At 36.4% G+C, this 24,314-nt stretch overlaps 2 protein-coding genes across 10 annotated transcripts in view; one reads left to right on the plus strand and one right to left on the minus strand.

Moving 5' to 3' along the window:
- The window catches only part of LOC127579242 (calcium/calmodulin-dependent protein kinase kinase 2-like), a 58,990-nt gene extending 37,301 nt beyond the window's left edge, over nucleotides 1-21,689 (plus strand). For 2 of the 7 annotated variants that reach the window (XM_052031879.1, XM_052031878.1), the window contains exons 10-17: nucleotides 736-935; nucleotides 1,579-1,632; nucleotides 1,759-1,832; nucleotides 2,062-2,149; nucleotides 3,195-3,323; nucleotides 4,091-4,191; nucleotides 15,532-15,582; nucleotides 19,499-21,675. In XM_052031879.1, coding sequence (XP_051887839.1) covers nucleotides 736-935; nucleotides 1,579-1,632; nucleotides 1,759-1,832; nucleotides 2,062-2,149; nucleotides 3,195-3,323; nucleotides 4,091-4,191; nucleotides 15,532-15,582; nucleotides 19,499-19,571 — 770 coding nt within the window. In that variant the 3' untranslated portion in view covers nucleotides 19,572-21,675. Of the gene's footprint in view, nucleotides 1-735; nucleotides 936-1,578; nucleotides 1,633-1,758; nucleotides 1,833-2,061; nucleotides 2,150-3,194; nucleotides 3,324-4,090; nucleotides 4,192-15,198; nucleotides 15,264-15,531; nucleotides 15,583-18,159; nucleotides 18,203-19,498 lie in introns of those variants that run through there. The other 5 variants (XM_052031884.1, XM_052031880.1, XM_052031881.1 and 2 more) reach the window with 5 other exon arrangements.
- The window catches only part of p2rx4a (purinergic receptor P2X, ligand-gated ion channel, 4a), a 57,481-nt gene continuing 41,099 nt past the window's right edge, over nucleotides 7,933-24,314 (minus strand). The window contains exon 12 of one of the 3 annotated variants that reach the window (XM_052031886.1): nucleotides 7,933-8,056. In XM_052031886.1, coding sequence (XP_051887846.1) covers nucleotides 8,030-8,056 — 27 coding nt within the window. In that variant the 3' untranslated portion in view covers nucleotides 7,933-8,029. Of the gene's footprint in view, nucleotides 8,057-22,423; nucleotides 22,682-24,314 lie in introns of those variants that run through there. The other 2 variants (XM_052031885.1, XM_052031887.1) reach the window with 2 other exon arrangements.

The following is a 24,314-nucleotide window of genomic DNA, read 5'->3' on the forward strand; positions in this document are numbered from 1 at the left end:
CCAGGGGTTACAACCTCAAATGAGGGGTCAACTATTCTGGACTGGAATAAGAGTTTTTTTTTCCACCCAGAGCGCAGTGAATCTCTGAAATTCTCTATTCAAAGGCTGTGGTGCTTCAATTGCTGAATGTGTTCGATTCAGAGGTGGATGGATTTTTGGATGTTAAGGGAAACAAACTAGGGGGTCAATTTGGGAAAGTGACGTTGATATAAAAGATCCTATGATATTATTGAATGGCAGAGCAAGTGCATTGGGCTAAGCAGCATGCTTTGCTTTTATTTCTTTTATACTTGAGCTTAACTCCAAGCATTTACACTATCTCGTACCTCCCCTCTTTCCTTCCTCCTCTCTCTGACCTTAAAACCTCTCTCTCGCGCTCTCTCTGCAGGATCACTGACCTGAAACATTTAAATGTTTTTCTCCTGACAAATATTATCTGAAATGAATGTTTCCAGAACTTCATTCTAATAATAGTTTTCTTCAGTTTTCACCTGTAATATGATTTGAGTTGCTTGCTAAATTTGACACACAGTTTTGCTGTTGCATGATGTTTAATTACCTCAAAGGTGTTTTAGATTGGTCCAGGTTATTGTTATTTTTATTTGTAGGCGGGGAGATTGGTATGAGATACGGAGCATTACGCTATCCTTCCTGCTCTAAGACATGGTGCTGACAGGTAATCATAACAATGAAAATAATCAAGGTAAATTTAACTAAAATGTGTTCTGTATGCAGTGCACTATCAAAAGATCATTCATCGTGACATTAAACCTTCCAATCTTTTGGTTGGAGAAGATGGACGCATCAAAATTGCTGACTTTGGGGTTAGCAATCAGTTTGAAGGAACTGACGCTCTTCTCACCAGCAGTGTGGGCACTCCTGCATTTATGGCCCCAGAGACCATTTTAGAATCCAGGAGGAATTTTCATGGCAAGGTAAAAACAAAAAATGTAAAAAATTCATTTCCTCTGCAAGAAAAATCTTAATTACCCTTCAACATACTTTTAACTGAGATTCTTACGTTTGTGCTATTGCCCACTTTATTTTGTGTTAGAACTGAATTTTAGTCCTGACATTTAGTCAGTTTTAGTGAAAAGTATGAGTATTTTACCTGTCTTTTTCTCAGACCATAGTAGTGATTTGTAACCCATCCATTTCAGTGGGAAATTCCTTCCCTTAGCAGTAGTTACTTTTATGTTGAGGAAATTTTTTAAAGCAAACTTAAAACCATATGTTCTCATTGTGGATCAAGAAGAAATAGTCATACCAGTTACTATTTAATAAAGGTATATAATTTGTATTTTGTACACTTGATCTTGTGGGGAAGTCTAATGGTCTTGGAAAATAATAAACTTATTGCGAAGAAAATTCTACATTGGCATCAATTTATTTCCCTGGAATTTTTATTGTTGGGAAAATCAACCTTGGACCTTCCTTAAATTCTAAACTTGAATGTATATTGTTATTTTCATCATCTACGTGGAGTTTTTTTTTCAAGATATTTTCTTCGGACTTTAGCTTCAGATCTGCAACGTGGTCATTTTTATTTTTGATTCTGATTTTGATTTCTCTGATTAGGCTTTGGATGTTTGGGCGATGGGTGTCACATTATACTGCTTTGTTGTGGGGCAAGTAAGTAAAAATAATTGATGTAGTTTCAATAATGCTGTTTAATTTAACACCTTTATATTTTAATAACTGCAAAACAGGTTGTAAGAGAATGAATGTGAAACTGATAAAGCTCTGTTTTTATGACAGTGCCCCTTTATGGATGATCAGATATTAAGTCTGCATAACAAAATTAAGAACCACCCAGTGGAATTTCCTGAGCAGTGAGTACTTAGCATATATTTCTGTTTCTTTATACAATTTAATGATTGATTTTTTTTCTTTCTTTATTTGAAATTTGCTATTTCTCACTTGATCAAACTTTTTATTCTCATTCAGTGATTTATATTTGCAAACTTCTGTGAGTTGAGGAATGTGATAAATTAATGTGGGAAGTATTGCTACCTTTTTGGTAAAAATATTTAAGCATCTTTTTTCAATTTTGCACACTAGGCCAGAACTCTCTGAAGAGGTGAAGGATCTCATTTTTAAAATGTTGGATAAAAACCCAGAAACCAGAATTACAGTTTCACAAATCAAGGTAAAATAGAGAAACACTGCATCTGCAATCGCTCTGGAGATTTCTTTGTTGATTATATGCTTTATCAATACTTTGATATACATTATAATATGATGCAAATTGGAAGAAGTTGTTACTCTTTTCGTTGGTCTATAATTTAATGCACAAAAGGTTCATTTTCCCGCATAATGCAGGAGATAGAACCACTTCGCAGTATGTTCATAATCATCATTGAGGGGCAATATCAAATTGAATAAAGGACAAGATTGTCATTTTGTAATTTCAACTGGGGATATATTTACTTGGCCTGGACTTTGTGGAGTTTTCCCAGTATTTTTGCAAGCAGCTACTGGGGTGCTTCTCAGCAGAGTTGCCAGTAAGTTTTTAGGACTCCTATATGCATGCACATATCCCAATGACCAGCTGGTCATTTTTCAACTACTCGACTGAGCTTGTACTCTGTGCCAGCTGTAGCATGAACCCATTCATTTGAATGAGACGTTCAGAAATATTGGAAAACCTTTATAGCTAACAAAACTAAAGGTGGGGGTTTCCCTGATGTCAAAGGCACCAAAGACTGATGATGGTCTTGTCCTGGCATTTGCACATCAATCCATTGTGGCACTCAGGGCTCTACCACTTGGCTTCAGAACCATCTGGGCCAGTGGTGTCCATCTCTAACATCAATGAAAATAGGCAAGAGAAAATGGGAAATGAAGGCAGCATGGACTTTTGGTGCTGTGGTCTCATTGTTATTTGGGGAAATATGGAAGAGAGAGAGAATTATCAGTAGGATGTGGGGGATTGGCATTCATGGGATGTGAAGCAGATAAGCTAGGTTTACCAGAGGGAAAATCACTACTTCTAGCCCCCAAGCATTGCTGTAAAGGTAATGGAACCACCAGTGTTATGACATTAATTCTCAAAATACTGTTAGAATAAAGTTTTTTTTTATAGTTATAAAAGCAAAACTTCCAATTCCATACTTTGCATTTGTCTGGATAAAAATGTGACCAATTATTACTGTGAAGATCTTATTTTTGTGGTTGTTTCCTTTAACTTGCAGTTGCATCCATGGGTAACGCGACATGGTGCTGAAGCACTTCCTACAGAGGATGAGAATTGTATTCTTGTTGAAGTAACTGAAGAGGAGGTTGAGAATTCTGTCAAACATATTCCAAGCCTAGCAACAGTGGTAAGTGATTTATTGATTCAGTGAGTCACAAATAAATCATTGCATGTCCTGTAAATATGGTCCATGCTGATAGTGCCAGTATTCTATTGTATCTGCTTGCTGAGAGTCTTCTGCAGGTCACAGAAATATCTTAAATTATTCATGCCTGCTGTCACTTGAGTCTCAGATGCCATTAATAAAGTTGAGTACTTCCTGGGTGTACTAATAGATATTCTTCACTGTAGTGTACCACTTGTCAAGTGGTGAAAATATGGTAATAGCCTTATATTGTCATCTGCAGGGCTTTGCTTCACAGACAACTGTTTCTAAATTGGCCTCAATTCCAAAGATACAGTAAGTTCCTAAGCACAGCTAAAATCCCTAGTTCACTGATTAATTTGGGTCAACATCAGCCAATACATTCATAGAAGATAGCTTTTCCAGCACCAGATCATTTTCCATCCTTTATTATTCAAGAAATTCAATAATGTAGCATTATTGTTTCTACCTTGCACACATTTTGTAATTCCTTTAAACAGGAATTTAACATTTACATCATGAAATTAAAGTAGAAAATTGTTCTGGATGGAAAAATGGATTAATGATGCCTAAAAATAAATTCAAAATCTTTCATGGTATTTTTTTTCTACACAGTATTGCTATATTGTTAGTAGTATTTAAAAGTAAACATAACAAGTAATCTGGTTTTGCTTTTATGTAACTTGAAGCCCGTATTTAATCATGTGCTTTCGGATTAGAATGTTATAAAACTGATGTTCTTTCACCAGATTCTTGTTAAAACAATGTTACGAAAACGTTCGTTTGGGAACCCTTTCGAGGGAAGTAGAAGAGAGGAGCGACCTTTGTCTGCATCAGGAAACATTCTTGTGTAAGTAAATAGTTACCTTTATTCTTCATTGTTTTAAGTCGATTAGAAATAAGAACCATTTGCTTAACTGTGTAGATTTGTATCTTCAACAACATTGGGGTTTCTTGCCTGAGGATTTGTGGATCTTCTTTTGTTTTGTAGTACTATTTTAGCAATTTAAAACTTTTCACCAAAATTTTTGTACATCTGATGGAAACAATTTTATTTTAAACTACCATGAACAATATTTACTGGACATGTAAACTTTAGTACCTTATAATAGAGAGGATTTTTAAATTTGAGAGGGCAGTTCCAGGGATGATGTTCCCCTTGGCTGGGCTGTCTTGGATCAGGGGCCACAGCCTCAAAATAAAGAATTCAGCTATTCAGGACTGTGATAGATGGAATTTCTTTCACTTGAGGGTGATGAATCTTTGGAATTCTCTATCTAAGAGGCTGTGGTGATTCAGTCATCAAGTATGTAGACATTGAAGATTGAAAAGTTTCAATTGAAATGTTAAAGGAATCGAGGGATGTTGGGTTAGTGCAGGAAAAATAGTTTTGGGGTTAAAGATAGCTGTAATACTGAATGGCAGAATAGTCACAAAGGGTTGAATGACCTACTTCTGCTTTTATTTGTTATGCCTTAATAAAATAAATATGCAGTGCTCTATTAATTCATGGCTGGTTTTAAAAGAGCATGAATTTGGGCATGGCAGTGCCCATTTTGCCACAACTATGGTTTTACTGTGGTTTCTACAGGCACATTTCTAACGCAAAGTGCATCAGACACCATATTGATTAAAGGGATGTCCCATTCACCTGATGTCTGGCAGCAACATAAGAGTTACAATATAGCCACCAACATGGCTGTTTTCTTCCCCAGTGCTTCAGCCTGCACCCTTTCTCAACTTTGCACAGCAAAACACAACATTAAGAGGCATGGAGGATTTACTTCTGGTACTATTTAAAGTAACCATTAACTGCTTGAATGTAGGTTGCTGGTTTGATTCTTCGACTTGAAACTGTAATTCTCCTTATCTTGGGTATAGTTGTTTAAAGTTTGAAAAATTTATAAGTAGATTGGAAGTTGCCAAACCAGTTGCTTCCACATATGGGTGGATTGCTGGAGCTTCTTGGAGAAAAAGAAGGAGAAGGGCTCTCGTTACCTCTTCAGTATAGTTCCTAACAACATTTGGAGCGTGTGGAATTGTGAAATCATAACACAAAATATACTACTGCTCTGAATCTACTGATACTCTTTACTATAATTACACACTCTCACTCACTTCGTCTTGACATTAAAAAAAGACTTTCTCATTAGTGTTTACGAAGTGTTTATGGATTAGTTACTGAATCATTCTGATGCTTTTTTTTTGGAGATTTTCTGTATTTGACTAAAGTTTGAGTTGGTGGTGGCCTGGCTGGTCTTCTAGTACAAATATTGTCATTTAAAGTATTGTGCTGAAGAAATTGGTTCCACACGTGTCCTGCCATTGCCTCTTCTGGGAATGGAACATAACTGAGAAAAATGAAGTGAGGCCACACAGAACAGAACACACTGCTAGAAGAAGACAAAGACAGTTGGCAAGAGGCTGATGGTGTTTTAGGGATTTTATTTCCTTAACACAACTTTACAAAGCTGCTGAGTCCCCATATTTGCAAGTGAAAAATGCGTTCATATCATTTGCTGTTTCCAGAAAGAAGCGAGAGAAATAAATACGTGGCTTTTCTTGGATTGTAGGCTCTCCTATAGGGTGTCATTGGCTGCAAGAATGCAACTTTATAAGCTTGTCATCTGAATTCAGTGATATTCATCAATAGAACTGTATTCTATTCACATTATGCAATTGGTTTCCAGTAAAAGGCATTGTATCCTATTGTATTCGGGTCTTTTGCATCAAGCTGTACTAAGTTAAGTAACCTGGGTCATCAGAATTGTCATCTGATTCTTTCCAGCAGAGCTAGTCTAGAACCTCATCCTGTAGTTATCTAACAACGTCGCTATTGTTTGCTGGGCACTTGAGAACGTGATTCGTGCCTCAGCACAGACTGACCCTTCTTCCATCCTAGCTTCTGAACTGCTTGCATTCAGACTCCAAGCAATGGTTTACAAGTGTAGGATTGAGGGCTAGTGTTTTCCTTCATTGATTATGACAATTTCTCTTACTGGGAAAGTCCCCAGTCCATGAAAAATGTAACTGGAATTGGGTTGTGTTGAGGGGAAAGTGAAAAATATCTGCAGCTTGTATTAAAAATGGGAAGAGAGGAGAAGGATTAAAAATGCTGAGACCCTCATCATTGATCCTCTCTGTGCTGCCACTGTTAATTGACAGAGTAATGCCTATTCCCAAGGTGACTAGTGCTATTGCCTTCATGACAGTTAAAGTGAACTGGTGCTCTGTCATCCAGTTTTCTTTTATTACTATCTACTTTTATGCATTCCTTTATCCTGAAAAAGGAAAGCATTTGAGTGAATGCCCTGTGATATCTTTAGGTGTTGTGGCTATTATGTTTAACTGGGACAGTGTAGGAGCTGTAAGTAGTGGGTATGGGACTTACAAAAATAGTAGTTATATGAGGGTGAGGTAAACCATATGAAATAAATAGTTGATTACTAATTGGTGGAGATTGTTGTCAAGTGGATGATTAGTATTGTGAATTGAATGGTAGGATATATCATTGAGAAATTGTATCAAATTGATAATGTTTCCTGACAATTGATCATTGTCAGAAAACATTCCTCGTGGATCGCACAAACTTGACAAAGTTATTCAAAATGAGTATATTTCCAGCAGTCAATTTGCACTTTAAAAAGTGCAAGCCATTGTTAAGTCACACTACCTCTGGCCTTTGTTCAGCCAATGAACAGGACTGATAATGTCAACTGCATACAATGATTTTTGTTTGCGGTCATAATAATCAGCAGGCAGCATGAATTGTATTTTTAAAATATGGCCATGCTTTTTTTAAGAGAACCAATTTAACCTCCTTTTGTCTTGTGCCAATTTATCAGGGAAGCACTAACAAGACAAACCCAACTCAACTGGAAAAGTGAGAAACCTGACAAGGAGTAAAATAAAAACAAAATGTGGATTAATTCCAAGTTTAGAAATTTTTAATTAAACTACGTTTCTCTTATCGCAATAATATGCTCAGCAAAATCTTAATTCTTGACAATTTATGGTAAATTGGAATTTCTGTTGCTGCTAATTTCTAATTAATTTCTAAATGCCACTTTCTATGATTCCCTTGCCAAATTATCTTTGATTGGAAGTCAGGTATTCCGAAACTTCCCACACAGGCTGAGTTACTGTGACTGCACATGTTCAACAACTGCACATGACATGAAACAAAGATTTAGGAGTAATTGCATCTGAAGTGGGAGGATGGTGGAGAGGAAATAAGGTTCAGACAGAAGCACTGGAAGATGTTTAAAATCTGCAACTGAGCAAATTTAATATATTCCACAAAAATAGTCCTTTGCCTGACTGATTTGCAATACAGAAAGTACATTTCTGTTAAATGTCTCATTTGCAGCATGTCTGTGTGACAGAAAAATGCAACTTTTCAGGCTAATCTTAAATCTAGACAAATAAAGATACTTTCCACATCAGCTTTTGACAAGTACACAAAGAAGTAGGCTATATAAGCAGTCAAAAGATAGTTTAACACAGCTAGGTTTAATACTTACTTGAGTAGACATTGATATGTAACTAGGTTGACATAATCTTGTCTCATTGATATGGGCTCTCTGTGAGTTGATGAGTAAATGTACCTTGTGCCATGACGTTGCACTGTCAAAGATTGGAAAGTCCCAGTTTTGTTTTTTTCTTTAATGCTGCATTAGTTAATTTCATCAAGGGTGCTGAAAGACATAGCATTGCTAGATAGAAAAGAAAATTTTGTCAGCATTCTCAACTGCAGGAAATGCAAAACTAGGTAATGGATAAGAATGGGATGAACTTCAGATTTAATGGGAACCACAATCAAGTAACTTACTAATTCTTTCTTCCTGAATATTCCTGAAAATAGCCTATTGGGTGACATATCACCTCTGAACCCTCCTCATCATGAGTCATATTCAGGAGAAAAAGAGGGGTGGAGAACAAAGCATTTTGAAGGAGCTAGTGTACTTAATGTGGTTTCACGTGGATTGCTTTATCGTTAAATTTTAGCAGAATTTGATTTAGTGGTATTTTGAAGAAGAAATAAATTTGAAGAAAGGGTTTGCATCAGAGAACAAAAAATGCCCACTAGACTTACTGGAACCACTTTAGAAATGAAAGTTCTGTTTCATATAACAATGTGTAATTTCTGTGGGATCAAAAGATTAAAGTACAGCAGGCATACTAACATTACCTACAGATTTGATAAATTGTTGAAAGGTGACAATATGGTGAAGTCTGCAGAAGCCATAAAAGGTAAATCAGATCTGAAAAACCAATGGATGGACAAAAAAACAGTCATAGCGTTTCATTGCTTTTCTGTTGTCCTTTAAATACTTACAAGTAACTTGGCCTTTACAATTCACATGTTTTAAAAATCTGCAATTGTATTTAAAAACTTAAATGTACTTATGCATGGCTTAAAAATATTTTAAGTTTTTGTGTAGTAATTTTACCACAATTATACAAGGTTTACATGTTTTGTTTCTATCTTTTGGACTACAGATCTGGCTTTGATCATAATGTCAATGAAAAAGGTGACAAATAGTAAAAGAGAGTCGGCTGTACACTTAGTTACAAGAATTGATATTGATAAGGATTTGGGAAAAGGGGACTTTCTTCCATATAGTTTCTTTCTCAGTTGATCCAAAAGTGATTTGCAGCCAATAAAGTACTTTTGTGGTATCATTGTTACAATAGTAGCCTGTTTGTGGATGACAGGCTCCCACAATCAGGAATGTGATAATGACCAGTTAATTTGAGATTTTTGGTGATGTTGATTGAGGGGTAATATGGACCTGAACACCACAATATTCTGCTATGACCATAAGGGAGCAAAAGGGCTTCTCTTTAACATCTCATCAGAAAACTGGATTATTAGATCTTTGTTTTTGCACAAGGCTCTGTAATGGGACTTGAACCTAGAAACTTCTGACTCGGGCAAGGGTGCTACTAATTGACCTGGAAGTGACACCAGAGAAAGGTGCTTAAGAGAGGAAGATATTTAGATATTTATTAGTCACATGTACATCGAAACACACAGTGAAATCCGTCGTCTTGCGTTACTGGGAATGTGCTGGGGCAGTCCGCAAGTGTCACCACTCTTCCAGAGCCAACACAGCATGCCCACAACTCCTAACCCTAACCTGTATGTCTTTGGAATGTGGGAGGAAACCGGAGCACCTGGAGGAAACCCACACGTACACTGGGAGAGCGTACAAGCTCCTTCCAGACAGTGGTGGAATTGAACCCAGGTCACTGGCGCTGTAATAACATTATGCTAACCATTACACAAGATGTTAAGGGACTGTCATTTGCCTTGTAGTTGACTAGTCCATTCATTTGTTAGGGCTGTGCTTACATGCAAGTTGTTGAATCTGCCAACTATAAGGAGCCCATGTGAAATAACTTTGGACAATCCATTCTTTGTAATTGTGAGTCCTAAATCAACACTTATGATACTAAGTTTACAGGATGGCACAATTTAAGAAATAGAATAATTGTCAAGTGCTTCATGATAAGATTCTCATACCGTCAGGGTATTGTTGAGCAGAGTAGAAGAAGCTGACCTCTGTGTCCAAATGTATAATGCTTCATTTATGGGTACTTTATCGCTCATCTTAATGAGCAGAAAATAGATATTTAACAATGAGAATTTAAATCCAAAGCCTGATGTAGCCCTAAACTATACAGACCAAACAATCCTAAATTTGATTTTGTTCTTTATTGAATTAACTGATGCACTAGGAGTGGCTTTTCTGGTAGCATGATTGGCTGAAGTGTGTTAATGCAGGAAGCTTTGACACTCGAATTGATATTTATCTAACTAGGCGAGAATTACATAATTCATTGTGTAGACATCAAGGAGAAATGTTCACAGTTTGACCTTGATGTCCACACAGTGATAAATGCTTAAAATTTCTTGTGCAATGGATGGGTGTCAGAGTGGCATTCAAATATTGTTTTGGTTGCAGGCATGTTGAAGCAAATTTTTAGGAACTACTGCAAAGCATTGCGTTTTTGGTAGTGGAAATGCTGCAAAGCTGGGGTTTGAACTGGTGGTGGGCTGGAAGACAGCAGGCAGCTGTGGGCCAAGGTTCGAGACCTGAGGGTCAAATTAACAAGCAAGGTAGGTAGGTGGGTGAGGGAGTGGACGAGGTTTCTGATGGAGGTGGGAGGTGGGGATGAAGAGAAGTTTGATGTCAGTTCTGACAGAAAGGTTGAGGCCTGGAGGTCGGTCTGAAAAAAGGATTGGTGCCTCTGGTTGGCATGGAATGAATGACTAATGATTGGGCCCGGGGTTCTGAATGCAGGGGTAAGTGGCCTAAGATTGGGTCTTATGGTCAGAGATGAAAAGTGACCAAGGTCTGAACCAGGGCCCAGCCTTGCTAGGGATAGTGATAATCTCAGAACTATCGGTGTTATGGATCCGAAACAGAGAGTAGGGTCTGTCAGAAACATTAAGGGATCATGAACATCAGAGGTTTGAAGGATCAAACAGTTAAGGAGCCTAGCGTATCAGGGAGTTGGAACCTAGCAAATGGAACCATCTGGAGATCCAGAGGTGGGGACTGGGTTGGAGGAGGAGGCATGTGGAATTATATATAACTTCGTACTTAGCAAATATACTCTCATGGATAGGGAGATGGTTGAGTGAAAGAATATAAGTAGGATAAATATAAATTGTTTGAATTGAAAAGGTCTATTGAGTGGTGGTATAAAAGGGCCAATAAGAAAATGCACCACAAGTATCCATAGCATTTGAGCAAATAAAAAGCATTCTGGCTCCTCAATCAATCGGATTGAATGATTCTCACCGAGAAATGCAGAATCTGAGCCTGGAACTGCAAATAAGGGTTGGAATTAAGAGAGAGAAAAATGGATGAAAGGCATAAAAGATTGCAATAAAGTCCAATCTATAACACCAATTAAATTCTAAGGATTGTGATTTTACCCCAAACAGGATTTTTGACAGTAACTGTAGGTTATCAAATTGACAAAAAATTAATTTACTCCTGAATGTTCTAAATAGTTCTTCTGCTTGGTGGATAAGAATGCATCTAAATCCCTTTGTAGTGATTTGAGTCTATCATTGAAATGTTGTTATAATGCAGCCTCTGGTGTAATGCAAGTAACCCAGATAACACCTCCAAGATTTTCACGTTTAACTGCACATCTGTGTAGTGGAGAAGCTTCATTCAGATTTACTCTATAAAAATGAGCTGTATTAGACAAAATATATTCAACAAAATATATTCAACAAAATACATTCAACAAAATACATACAGGCTTAGTTCTTAACTTAAATCTTGTACCTGTTACTGTTTTATCCTAATTGCAGGGTCTCGACCTGAAAACTTTAACAATTCCTTTGCCCCCACAGATGCTGCTTGACCTGCTGAGTTCCTCCAGCAGTTTCTTTTTGCTCCAGAATCCAGCACCTGCAGTCTCTTGTGTATCCACAGTAATCTGTTCTGATTATAACTTGGGTTTGAATTTTTCAATTTTAGCTTATATAATGAATAAAAAGTTTTCCTTATCTATTTTCACCAATGAAGCTGCTTGCCAATGAAAAATATTACCAGTCAGTACTTGTAGCTTTGGTCATTTTGCTTCACAAAGTGATCCATTCCATTTTTTTTGTGGGATATGCTGGTCATTGGTATAGCAGTGGTGATTAATGACTGTAAGCAGAGGTGCAGGTGGAAGTGGGCCATAAAGCAGTGCTTGTGGTTACATGAAAGAAAATATTTTGTTAAAGGAATAATTGGAGTAAAGCGTGTAATTGTTATTACTGATTTCAATATCATTAGAGTTTAAAGAGAACAGGAAGTAATAGATCTCTCGAACATGCAAGAGACTGCAGATGCTGGAGCCTGGAGCAACAAACAAACACTACTAGAATTCAGTTGTCAAGCAGCATCTGTGGAGGCAGAGGGGATGGTTGTCATTTCGGGTTGAGACCCTGCATTAGGACTGAGGGTGTAGAGGGAACATAGCCAGTATACAGAGGTGAGAGGAAGGGGTTAGACAGAGGCTAGTAGGTAATAGGTGGAACCAGATGAAGGAGGATGATGGGCAGATGGAGGCAAAGGGGGAGGGGTGAGAGTTGTGACAGAGCTTGGTAGGTGAAAGCAGAGAAGGGGGGAAAGGCAAATGGATTCCCTCTCCCACCTGGTTCCACCTGCCTATCATCCCTCCTTTGTCTGGTTCCACCTGTCACCTACCAGCTTCTGTGTCTACCCTTCCCAGTCCCCTCCCCCACCCAGCTCTATCTGCCTTTTTTTTCCCCCTTTTCTGTTTATACCTAGCACCTACCAGCCTCTAGGTGACACCCCTCCCTCTCACCTCTATATACTGGCTATCTTCCCACTGCTCCCTCCGTCCCAATGCAGGGTCTCAACCCGAAATGTCGATAATTCCCTTGCCTCCACAGGTGCCGCTTGACGAGCTGAGTTCTTCCAGTTTTTGCTAGGCATATCTTTAAGTTTTGTAATAAGTAAAAATGAGCAATTTTGCTATGTACCAATAAAAGAAATCATGTCCTAGCCATAATTAATGTTTTGTGAAGCAATTATGATTTTTTTGTATAAAATTGTGCATTTAAGGAGAATAGAAAAAATGATGCCTTATATTCGTGCATTCATATGTACACTGGCATGCAAAAGTTTTGGCACCCCTGGTCAAAATTTCTGTTACTGTGAATAGCTAAGCGAGTAAAAGATGACCTGATTTCCAAAAGGCATAAAGTTAAAGATGACACATTTCTTTAATATTTTAAGCAAGATTACTTTTTTAATTTAATTTAAAATTTTATTTACAGCGTGGTAACAGGCCATTCCAGCCCAACGAGTCCGCGCCGCCCATTTTAAACCCCCAAATTAACCTACCCGTACACCTTAGTTTCAAAATAACAAAAAAGGAAAAGGGCCTGAAGCAAAAGTTTGGGCACCCTGCATGGTCAGTACTTAGCAACACCCCCTTTGGCAAGTATCACAGCTTGTAAATGCTTTCTCTAGCCAGCTAAGAGTCTTTCAATTCACGTTTGGGGTATTTTCACCCATTCTTCCTAGCAAAAGCCTTCTAGTTCTGTGAGATTCTTGGGCCGTCTTTCTTACACTGCTCTTTTGTGGTCTATCCACAGATTTTCAATGATGTTTAGGTCGGGGGACTGTGAGGGCCATGGCAAAACCTTCAGCTTGTGCCTCTTGAGCTAGTCCATTGTGGATTTTGAGGTGTGTTTAGGATCGTTATCCTGTTGTAGAAGCCATCCTCTTTTCATCTTCAGCTTTTTTTTTACAGACGGTGTGATGTTTGTTTCCAGAACTTTCTTGTATTTAATTCAATTCATTCTTTTCTCTACCAGTGAAATGTTCCCCGTGCCACTGGCTGCAAAACAAGCCCAAAGCATGATCGATCCACCCCCGTGTTTAACAGTTGGAGAGCTGTTCTTTTCATGAAATTCTGCACCTGTGGCGAGTCACCGTCTAGTCGGGCGAACCGGCTCGGCAGTCGGGTCGCGTGGCATCGGAGCGACGAGGCCCAAGATGGCGGCGGGCCTCGTCTTTCCGAGCGACGGGGAGAACCCGCGCGCAGGAAAGTCCTGATGACGTAGGACTTACGTCATTGCCGGTTTTTTGGGCGGGAGTTTTTCTCCCTTAAAGGGCCCGCACAAGGCGGGAAAATCAGTTCTGTTTGGCAATCCTCCGAGTAGAGTCTTGTTTTATTCCGCGGTAGCAACCGCTACACACCCTTTTTCCTCCAAACATACCTTTGCTCATTGCTGCCAAAAAATTCTATTTTAACTTCATCAGTCCACAGGACTTGTTTCCAAAATGCATCGGGCTTGTTTAGACGTTTCTTTGCAAACTTCTGATGCTGAATTTTGTGGTGAGGACGCAGGAAAGTTTGGAGAAAAAAGGGTGCAGAATTTCATGAAAAGAACACCTCTCCAACTGTTAAACATGGGGGTGGAGCAATCATGCTTTGGGCTTGTGTTGCAGCCAGTGGCACGGGGAACATTTCACTGGTAGAGGGAAGAATGAATTCAATTAAATACCAGCAAATTCTGGAAGCAAACATCACACCGTCTGTAAAAAAAAAGCTGAAGATGAAAAGAGGATGGCTTCTACAACAGGATAATGATCCTAAACACACCTCAAAATCCACAATGGACTACCTCAAGAGGCACAAGCTGAAGGTTTTGCCATGGCCCTCACAGTCTCCCAACCTAAACATCATCAAGAATCTGTGGATAGACCTCAAAAGAGCAGTGCATGCAAGACGGCCCAAGAATCTCACAGAACTAGAAGCCTTTTGCAAGGAAGAATGGGTGAAAATCCCCCAAACAAGAATTGAAAGACTCTTAGCTGGCTAGAGAAAGCATTTACAAGCTGTGATACTTGCCAAAGGGGGTGTTACTAAGTACTGACCATGCATGGTGCCCAAACTTTTGCTTTGGGCCCTTTTCTTTTGTTGTTATTTTGAAACTGTAAAAGATGGAAATAAAAAAGTAATCTTGCTTAAAATATTAAAGAAATGTGTCATCTTTAACTTTATGCCTTTTGGAAATCAGGTCATCTTTCACTCGCTTAGTTATTTACAGTAACAGAAATTTTGACCAAGGGTGCCCAAACTTTTGCATGCCACTGTAGGTGTCACAGATCTATGAAATTTCACTCATCTTTTCTATCTTCCTTTTCTTTGGCATCTATTCATTTGGTATCTGAAAGGTTCACTCATGCTGACATGGATAGGAATTTGCATTGAGAGCAAGTGCCATTAAGATTGCCAGTTTTGTAAGCATTGGAATCCCCAACTTATTTGTATATGTTGTTAAAATATATTTGCTTTCTTATAGCAAACAAATTCTGTGCAGCTTTACGGTCATGTGGTACTTAAGGTTCATAAAAGCAACACTGTGTGGTAAGCTTCCCTAATCTCTCTGGTCTTTTTTTTAAAGTGGTTAGCTGTTGTCAGATACAAAAGAAACCCATTTTCTGAAGCTTGCCTACACAAGAAAATATATTGATCTAATTGAAAGTTTATGTGAAGTATAATATCCATGATTATTAAGTTAACAATGCCACTGTTACAGGAGCGTTGAATGTTGTTCACAATTTCAACATGGAAAGGAAAGTATCAGTTGTCAAATGCTTGTTCATTCTTGTGTAAACTTTCCCCTGATTTCCAGAAGAAACAAGTCAGGAAATGTGAAATACTGCTACTTGCATAGTAGTCAAAGGTAAACACTTAATTTGAGTATACAAGTCTGCAAGTTATTTTATGCAACTAATAACTTTAATTGCATCCTGTTTTGTGCCATAATGTGTGAACCAAAACCTTAAAGGGTACCCATGTGAATCAATTTTTCTCTTGGAGTTTTTTAGGGTTACATGAAGAATTCTCATTTATTGATGTGCAAAACTATCTCAATGTATTCTACATAAAAATATATTCATAATATTTGCACTGGACATCTTGGGCACATTTGGTCACATTTTTCTTTCACAACTGCTTTAATACGTACAGTGGAACACGTGACTAGGTACAAAGTTTAGATCGGATTTGACATTAATCGACATGTAAATCCCAAGCTGCTGGCCCAGACAGGGCCCAGTGTTCTGATTTTGTAATTATTTACCTTTGATTACAAAGAGCCAGTTAGCTGCTAAGCCAGTATAGTTAAAACATGGCAAAACACTTAAGAAATATACATGCAACTGAATTGCCTCATAGATGCTATTTTCAATATTCATAGATGGCAAATGGACTATTAAATGTTGATTATTCTAATATTGCTAATTAGTGCATGGTCATTCTATGAGCAAAGACCAATCAGGTTATTGGAGAAAAAAAATCCATTTGCTCCTTTTACTTGATAACTGAATAATAGTTGCTTACATACTTTTTTTAGTAAACCTACACTGTACATGTGTACTTTATATGTATGGTGTTCACTATTAAAATTAGTGCATTATGACTAAATGTTATCACTGTTAACCACACCAGTTAACTGATTTCAGTTGGACAAGAGTGGCCCAAAACACTCCCAAACTAGGAAATGGGGAATTAACTTTTCAATTATGTCAACAGAAACATTCTTTATCCTATTGGAATGGATCACACATTATTTAAATGGGCAGTAATTTCGGGGATAAGTAATATACTGTGCTTTTTGCCTTGCATGGTGCTTCCTAAAGCATGCTTGAAATTTTGAGAGGTAATGAACAAGTAGCCTATCACTGCCACAATATTGATAGCATGGTGCTTATTGCTTGCATGCACAAGTTTGTATTTTGCCAGTAATCAAATACTCTAAAGAATATCTGAGTTAAGTCAGATCTGCTATTGGGTTAGATTCCCTATTATGACTTCACTTTGGAAGTATAATATGAATTTAATGTTGAGCAGAGAATTCAGAATTTTGTAGTGAAACCAGGGGAAATTCATTCCATTTGATGTACTTCTTAAAAAAAAATCTCATTATTTGCTTCCATTTTTTTGTTTCTTATATGTTATTTTATTCTGGTAAATTTGTTTTTAAATCAACATCATTGAGAAGTTTAATAATTTGTATTTGATTAATGTAAGTAAAAGATGATTAAATTTGTCAAATGCCAAATGTTAGTTTTTTAGTACATGACTCCAGTTTTCTTGTTGATCAAAGAAAGTTTTCTGTGTCCCATTTTTGTGTGTGTATGTATCACTTAACAGCACAAGTTAATGTGGTGCTTGATCACTACCTGTCAACATTACTCAAGTGTTAAGTATAGGCCAGTATGGTTTAACTACTGTTTTCCCCCTTTGTATATGGAAAGAACCAAGATTCCATTTGAATACCATCCAAAATGGTATTGAGGATTCATTGCATGAACATTTCTAATGACAGAAGTGCATAAGTGCAGAAGCTTAGAAATTTATTGTAAAACTTGCTATGGGGATCACTGCAATGTGACTTATTTGTCCAGCATTTACAATACTGCCAACATTCGTATGTCCAGCTTTCCTGTTAGCAAAAATGTTTACCACATAAAAGTAGGAAACAAAATGCTAGATACAATTGCAGTGCATGGCAGCAGGTGAAAGGGGTATCGTGCAAGGTAACTGTGGGAACAGTGAAGAAACAACATTGTTCAGTTGAATGTTCAAATTGTCTTTAAATGTGGAGAAAAAATCTGTAGTATGTGTAGATGATACAGAAACTATGTATAATATCACAAAACATCAAGAATATAGTTGCATTTGTTTTGTGTTGTTATCACACATTGTCAGCCTAGGGTTTATACTCAGTCACATAGTAACCTACAAACAAATCTGTCTCCAAATCTATCTTCAGAGTTGCTGGCAAATTCAAACTCTGCATGAAATGAATCCAATAGAATTTCTGTGCAGTAAATGTATTCTGTCTACAAAGCATAATAGTTTTGTCATGTGGGGAAGCTTTTATGTATAAACATTATCATACAGAGATGATGAAGCAGCTGTACAAAGCGATAGAAATTTAACTTGTAACTCTAATCCATTTTCAGCTATGATCTCAATTGTATTGTGCAAAGAAACTAACCTTGTAACGTTGTTCACAATGTTTTTCTTTTAACCAGTGCATATTGAGTAACCTGCATTAATATAAACCACACCAAGATGTCTTGTCTATCCCTTTAATAAAAAATTGGTACAAATTAATAAAACATAGTGCAAAGTTAAGGGGAAAAGATTGTGGGGAAAAAAGTTGGCAGGAGAAGTTATTTTGCAAAGATTGTGGAACTCGCTTGGAAGACTATTTGTCAAAGCTCTAAACCTTCAAGATTAAATTGCATAGGTGAACAAGAAAAGGGGCATTGAAGAGAATGGGAACAATATCGGTAAATACGATTAAAACTATTTTTTTTTTCCAGATTGAGGACAAACACACTGGCTTGGACTAGTTGGGTGAAATAGGATGTTTGCATATTGTATCTTTTAAGTTGCCTAAACTGATAAAGAGCAATTATTTAAATTAAAATGGTAAATAATTTGGAATTTGACAAAAGTAAATGAAATATGCTTTCAGCAAAATGCAATAAATTATCCAGAATGTCCAAAGAAAGTACTCATTTTCCATTTTATTGTAAACTATCTCATTTTGTTTTGCTGATAATTTTTGCTTTATTTTCTATTTGAGGAAGAAAAGTCCATTAGGAAATATTGTAGTAGGTCCAGAGTATTCAGTTATGAAACTACTGTGGGCTGTTACCGCAATATATCATAGGGGTTCTACGTTTGTGTGAATTCTGTATTGTTTTCAGTAGAACAGCAAAGTGATCAAACTGTACGACAGAAAATTGTTTTACTTGAGATTCTTTTAATTTAAAATATGTGTAATGGGTGCATTACCCAATGATGTTCATGTCTGTATCATCATCCATCCCTGTCCCTGTTCAGTCCATCTGCTGTTGAAGTTCTCATCGATACCTTTATTGGACTGAAGTATTCCATAATCTTGATCACCCAAAATTCTGGCTGCCCATATCTATCTCCCATCACGTCCCATTGCCCATTATCCCCGTGTGTACTGATATCATTGCCTTATTTTGAAATTTCTCTTTTTTGTGTTCGACTCTGTCACCGCCCTTCCCATCTCTGAAGTGTTGTCTGGCCCTACAACCCTCCAAGTTCCCTGTGCCCTCTGGTTTTGACCTCCTGGTGCATCCCTGATTTCTTCAATCTAGCATTTCCTCTGATTCCTTAACTTCTAGAATCTTCATGTACCTTTCAGCTATTTTAAGTAATTCCACAAAAACCATCTGCTTTTGGTCAAATACTTATTTGTAGCATAGTTTCAAATATTGTATGCAGAGCTTCCAAAAATTACTTCGGGATAATTCACTGGGTTATAGTTGGTATGTTAAAACAACAGTTGATTATTATTCTTAATAGTGGTATATGGGAGATATACAAATAATGCATTATAAAAATCTTTGTATAATATTTTAGGAATTAAATAAATCTATTTTAATGTTTTTAACATGCTACTTAAAACATTATCTTGATAATTCTGCACATCATTAGTATTTCTCACCTTGAGACCAAAAATTAATAACATGTATTAAAAATTGAGATCGGATCACAATTGATTCTCTGGTTACATGTTGAATAGGATGTATATTTTCTTTCAACAGAAAACAAAGTAGTGGAGATAGTATGAAGACCTCTGAACTACCAGAAGTTGGAGAGGATGAAGTTCTGCCATGAGGTTGTATGCAATAAAGGACATATGCATATTTCTTTGGGTTCCCAAAAAGATTATCAGCTGCTGGACATTGGCAGATGTGTCAGAAACCAAATGAATGCATCAGTATGATATTTTGTAAGTTACCAGCTGCATAATCAACTCACAATAAGTTTAACATATTTTGTGGTTTTGCATGGAAATTCTTTGAAACATAATTGCCTGAAATACTGATGTATTCATTTTAAGCATGGAGATAGTTGATGTATGTGCAGATGGTTGATTGGTCTTAACATTTTAAATCTTAATACAGAATGTTTTCAAAAAGTAAACCGTTTTATATTTGTGGTGCATGTTTCTAAAAGGTATATGGGGCCCAGAATTTCACCTTAAAAAGAGAAAAATGTAGATACTTGAAAAGTGATTTTTCACATCATGATATCAATGAGGATGCACATTGCAAAATGTTTACAATATTCGCTTAATGTAAAGGCCTGCTTTTATTTTTAAGTAGCTTTTACAATCTATTATGTCAGTTAAACAATTACAATATCAAGAATAATGCACATTATTGATAGTTTAATTTTGTAGTATTATGTATTAGTCTATAAGGGGTTTACTAAACATTATTTTGCTTAATAAAATGTATCTGTAGTGAAGACATTTTAATATGTTTTATTCCTTATCATCATCTAAATTTCCTCCATGGAAATGCTGCATCCATGGCAGTTGCTAGTTACTTATGAAGTTATTCATTTTTTATAGTGTGGTTGATTAAGCATATTTATTGATGTAACAAGCATGTACCATTTATTGTTTCACCTATGCTTTAAAAAGCAGATAAGGTTATAAAGCTGGCTGTAAAAATTGCCTCTCTTTATGTGTATGTTTCCCTTGTGCATTTCAATGACCAAACCTTCCCCTTTTTTCAGAGAAGCTATAATCATTGAAAGTAAACAAATGCAAAAACAAAGTGCTATGGTTTCTTAATACGTTTTTTTCCAGAGGGCAGGTACCGGTTCTATTATGCGCAATGTGCATTAATTGATCAATGAAATGCATGGGACGGATGCTTTATCCTTGTTGTCAATTTCCCAATATGTGAATTCTATTCAAAATGTTGTAGTGGACTACAGACCTTTTCATAATACAGAATAATAGATTAAATGTTGTAAGCTTTTGTAAATGCACTGGGAGAATGATGCTTCCTTGTAGATGGTCATCTGAATTTGATGCAGTGTGCATTATATTTAAGTAGAAACTTTCAATTTATTATCATATCAAAGAATGATGAATAGTGAGTGTAATGTAGAGAAACCTTTTATCTATGTAACCACTTAAAATGTAAGTTTGGGTGAAACCTATCCACTGCTCCTTTAAGATGCTGTTTAAAACCTACCTCTTTTAGCTACTTATCCTAATACATCCTCATTTGCCTGACTGTTAGTTTGTGTCCAATTACCTTGAGGCATTTAATTGTGTTAGAGTCACTGTAAGTGCAAGTTGTTAATGATGAAATATCTTTTAACATTTTGAAAACAAAGGACACAGTGGCCTTCTATCCTTTTGTGATATTGACAGTTTTTCAGTGTTCAACTAAAAGTTACAGTTATGATATTGCTGCAATATTTCTGGTGTATTGCCAAATATAACTTGTATATTTACTAAAACTGATATGTATGCTTATGTTTTATACAGATGGCCAAATATTACCTGCATTGTATTTATGAAAACAATTATATTTACTATCAGTGGTATTCTTGCATACTTGGATGTTCCCAACTTTAAAACTTTGCTCTGGCTATCTCTTCGTGAACTTATATTTGATATTTCATTCTCAAAAGCTTTGAATTTCTATGTATAGATCAAACGTAATCAAATTAATTTAAACTTTACCTAATGTCTTGAAATACTGATGTTATTTTTGGAGCTGGAAGCACTATAATTTAGATTTAATTTTAAGTTGCATAATGAAATATGTGTGGAAAACGCTAAATTTTGTGATGGACTGTAGATATCAGTGAATGTTTAATGTTGGTCAGTAATTTGTCTTCAATTTTATTAATTAAATGCATTTATAGAAGTAAGAAAATTGTAATAGTTATTTACACTTAATAAATGTATTCATTGTTGAAAGCATCTATTTATTATGGTCATTTGTGTTTGATTTTGTAATTTATTTTAGAACTAATTTTCATCTTCCAAAACAATGTTTGTAACATTGAAGGGTAAATAATTGGATTTTAGTGAATCCTGTAAGAAATATGTTCATTTATATGAAAATTTCAGTACAAAAACAAGCCATCCAAACTACCTGTCCATATGTTCAGTAGCCCTAATTCTGTGTTCCCTGTAACCACCTATAAAACAACTTGGATGGGTATTTATAAACTGTCATCTTTATCACTGTTGACCTAAAGCTGATGGTGTTCTTCAGCTGCAATGGTATATATGGCTCTGATGCTCCAGCTTTGGGATTAGTTGAGAAATTACAAATTTATGATGACTATGATAGTGCAAGTAAGGAGCAAAGAAACCAAGTTGTTAAAATCACTTTAAGCTTAGTCCATTTCTAGAAACCATCCTGGTACAATGCAATCATGATCTGAAGCTCTTAGTGACAGAATTGAAGTTAAGCTGCCAAATTACTTTAGAATGCTATCTTGCATGAGTACTTCTCTACTTTCAACTTTGACACCAAAGTTCAAGTCCAGGTCACAAAGAAAATTCTGGTTTTCAGGTTTTTTCATTCAACACTTTTCTGTCCATTCCTAGAGGAAAAACTGATCCACAGTAGCATCAGTTCTCAAATAATTTACATTTTCAACAGGTAAAATCTATTATAATATTTCCAATAACTTTCTTCACATCAGTTCATGTTATTGTAATTTTTATTTCATCAAAATTCATTTGTTAACATTTGCAGTACAGAACACTTTTTCCCTTTTTAAGGTTATACATTAAGTTCTTCAGGTCAAGCATATTTATAAAAATATTTCCAGTTTTTAAGTGGACACGTTAGTCATAAACCAAGAAGAAAATTTCATTTGCAGAACTGCAGCTTCATATGTTGAAGTCAATCTGAGCTGTTGAAATTCTGATTTGTTCCATAATTGTCTTCTGATTCAATACCCTTTCAACATGGGGGGGGGGAGAAAAAAAGTTATACACTTCTGGATTTTCCTAACTATAATCCATTATTAATCAAGTTCAAGTTCAGGAATTTCTTGTTCATACTACACCATTGTAATGTGATCAGATTCATTGGGAAATAGGCTGAAATTTGACTTTTTCCAGAGAATTTTCTTTTAATAGTTTGCTCTTAGCTATACTTGCAACATCATTTGATAAGGGTGCTAAATTATTATAGAATGACTCTCAGTTTTCTATATTTTGTCCATTTGAATTTAGTATTTAATATTTTTATGGCAAGAAAATTGTAGTTTAAATCCATTAGGGGAAATTCAGTAAGTAACATATCATGAAAAATTGGCTCAAATATTTTTTGTCATGTTCCTTTATACCAATCACACACTATGAAGTGGCGCGAACCAGCAACAAAAGAAACACACTGAGTCATGATTCAGTGTTAAAAACTATTTTATTAATCACTACTTATGATAATAAGAAAAATAAAAGTAAAAATGTTAGTATGTTAGAATTAAAAATGTTAAACCTTGAACATTAACCCCAAAAACTAAACTCTTCGTGTGTGTGGCAAAGTCCCAAACTCCAAGTCCAGGAATGGTTCTTGAAGTTCAGTTCCTCAAGCCATAAGGTGAAACGTGAGCAAAGGCTTCAACAACCACCGTTGTCTGAAGATAAGACGTAGATGTAGAGAACATAGGGAGAGTAAATACAAAATCCAAATGTTCCACGATGGAACCCAAACGACACTTCAGTGTTTACTCGGTAGTGACTTCCTCACCCCGAAAAGCATCCGACTCGTGGTCGTCCACACAAATACCTGTTTCCTTCTACAGGTCAGCAACAAAGTGAACTCCACCGGATTGCTTCCAATTTCCACGCGAGGATTTCAGTTACAGACACAGTTATTGTTTCTCATCCATCAATAGAGAAACTAGCAGGCTCGTGTCTCTCTCCCTTTTCTTTCTTTCTCTCTCTCCCCAACTGACTGACTTCTTCAACATCATTACGTCTGTTATCTTCTGTTGACGTAAGCACGCCACACACACACACATAAAACTAACTCTATCTTAAGGGGACATTCACTGAGTCCATAACACCTCCCACCTAAATAGAATTTTTCCCAAGAAAAATTTTAACCGTGCATACTGTTAGTAATGTTAGTAGTTATCATGCTACACAATTACAGAATGTCAGATTAGTAAAGATATGTTTCCCATTTAACATCAGGAAAGACAATCAGCAATCACATTATCTTTGCCTTTAATGTGAGTTATCATGAGATCAAACTCTTGCAAAATTAAACCCCAGTTTAACAGCCTTCTGTTTTTGTTTTTCACTCAGCTCAAAAACACCAATGGGTTATGATCTGTATATACAGTCAATGGTTTCTGAGCGGTGCAAACATATACACTGAAATGTTGCAAGGCTAAAACAGGTGACAGTAATTCTTTCTCTATGGTGGAATAATTCTTTTGATGCTCATTAAATTTCTTTGAAAAGTAAGCTATAGGATGGTCAATATCATCAAGTTCAACCTTCTGCAACAATACAGCTCCTGCAGCTTCAGCACTGGCATCTACTGCTAATGAAAATGGCTTTTCAAAGTCAGGTGATTT

Source organism: Pristis pectinata, chromosome 17, assembly GCF_009764475.1.
Source record: "Pristis pectinata isolate sPriPec2 chromosome 17, sPriPec2.1.pri, whole genome shotgun sequence".
NCBI lineage: Eukaryota > Metazoa > Chordata > Chondrichthyes > Rhinopristiformes > Pristidae > Pristis > Pristis pectinata.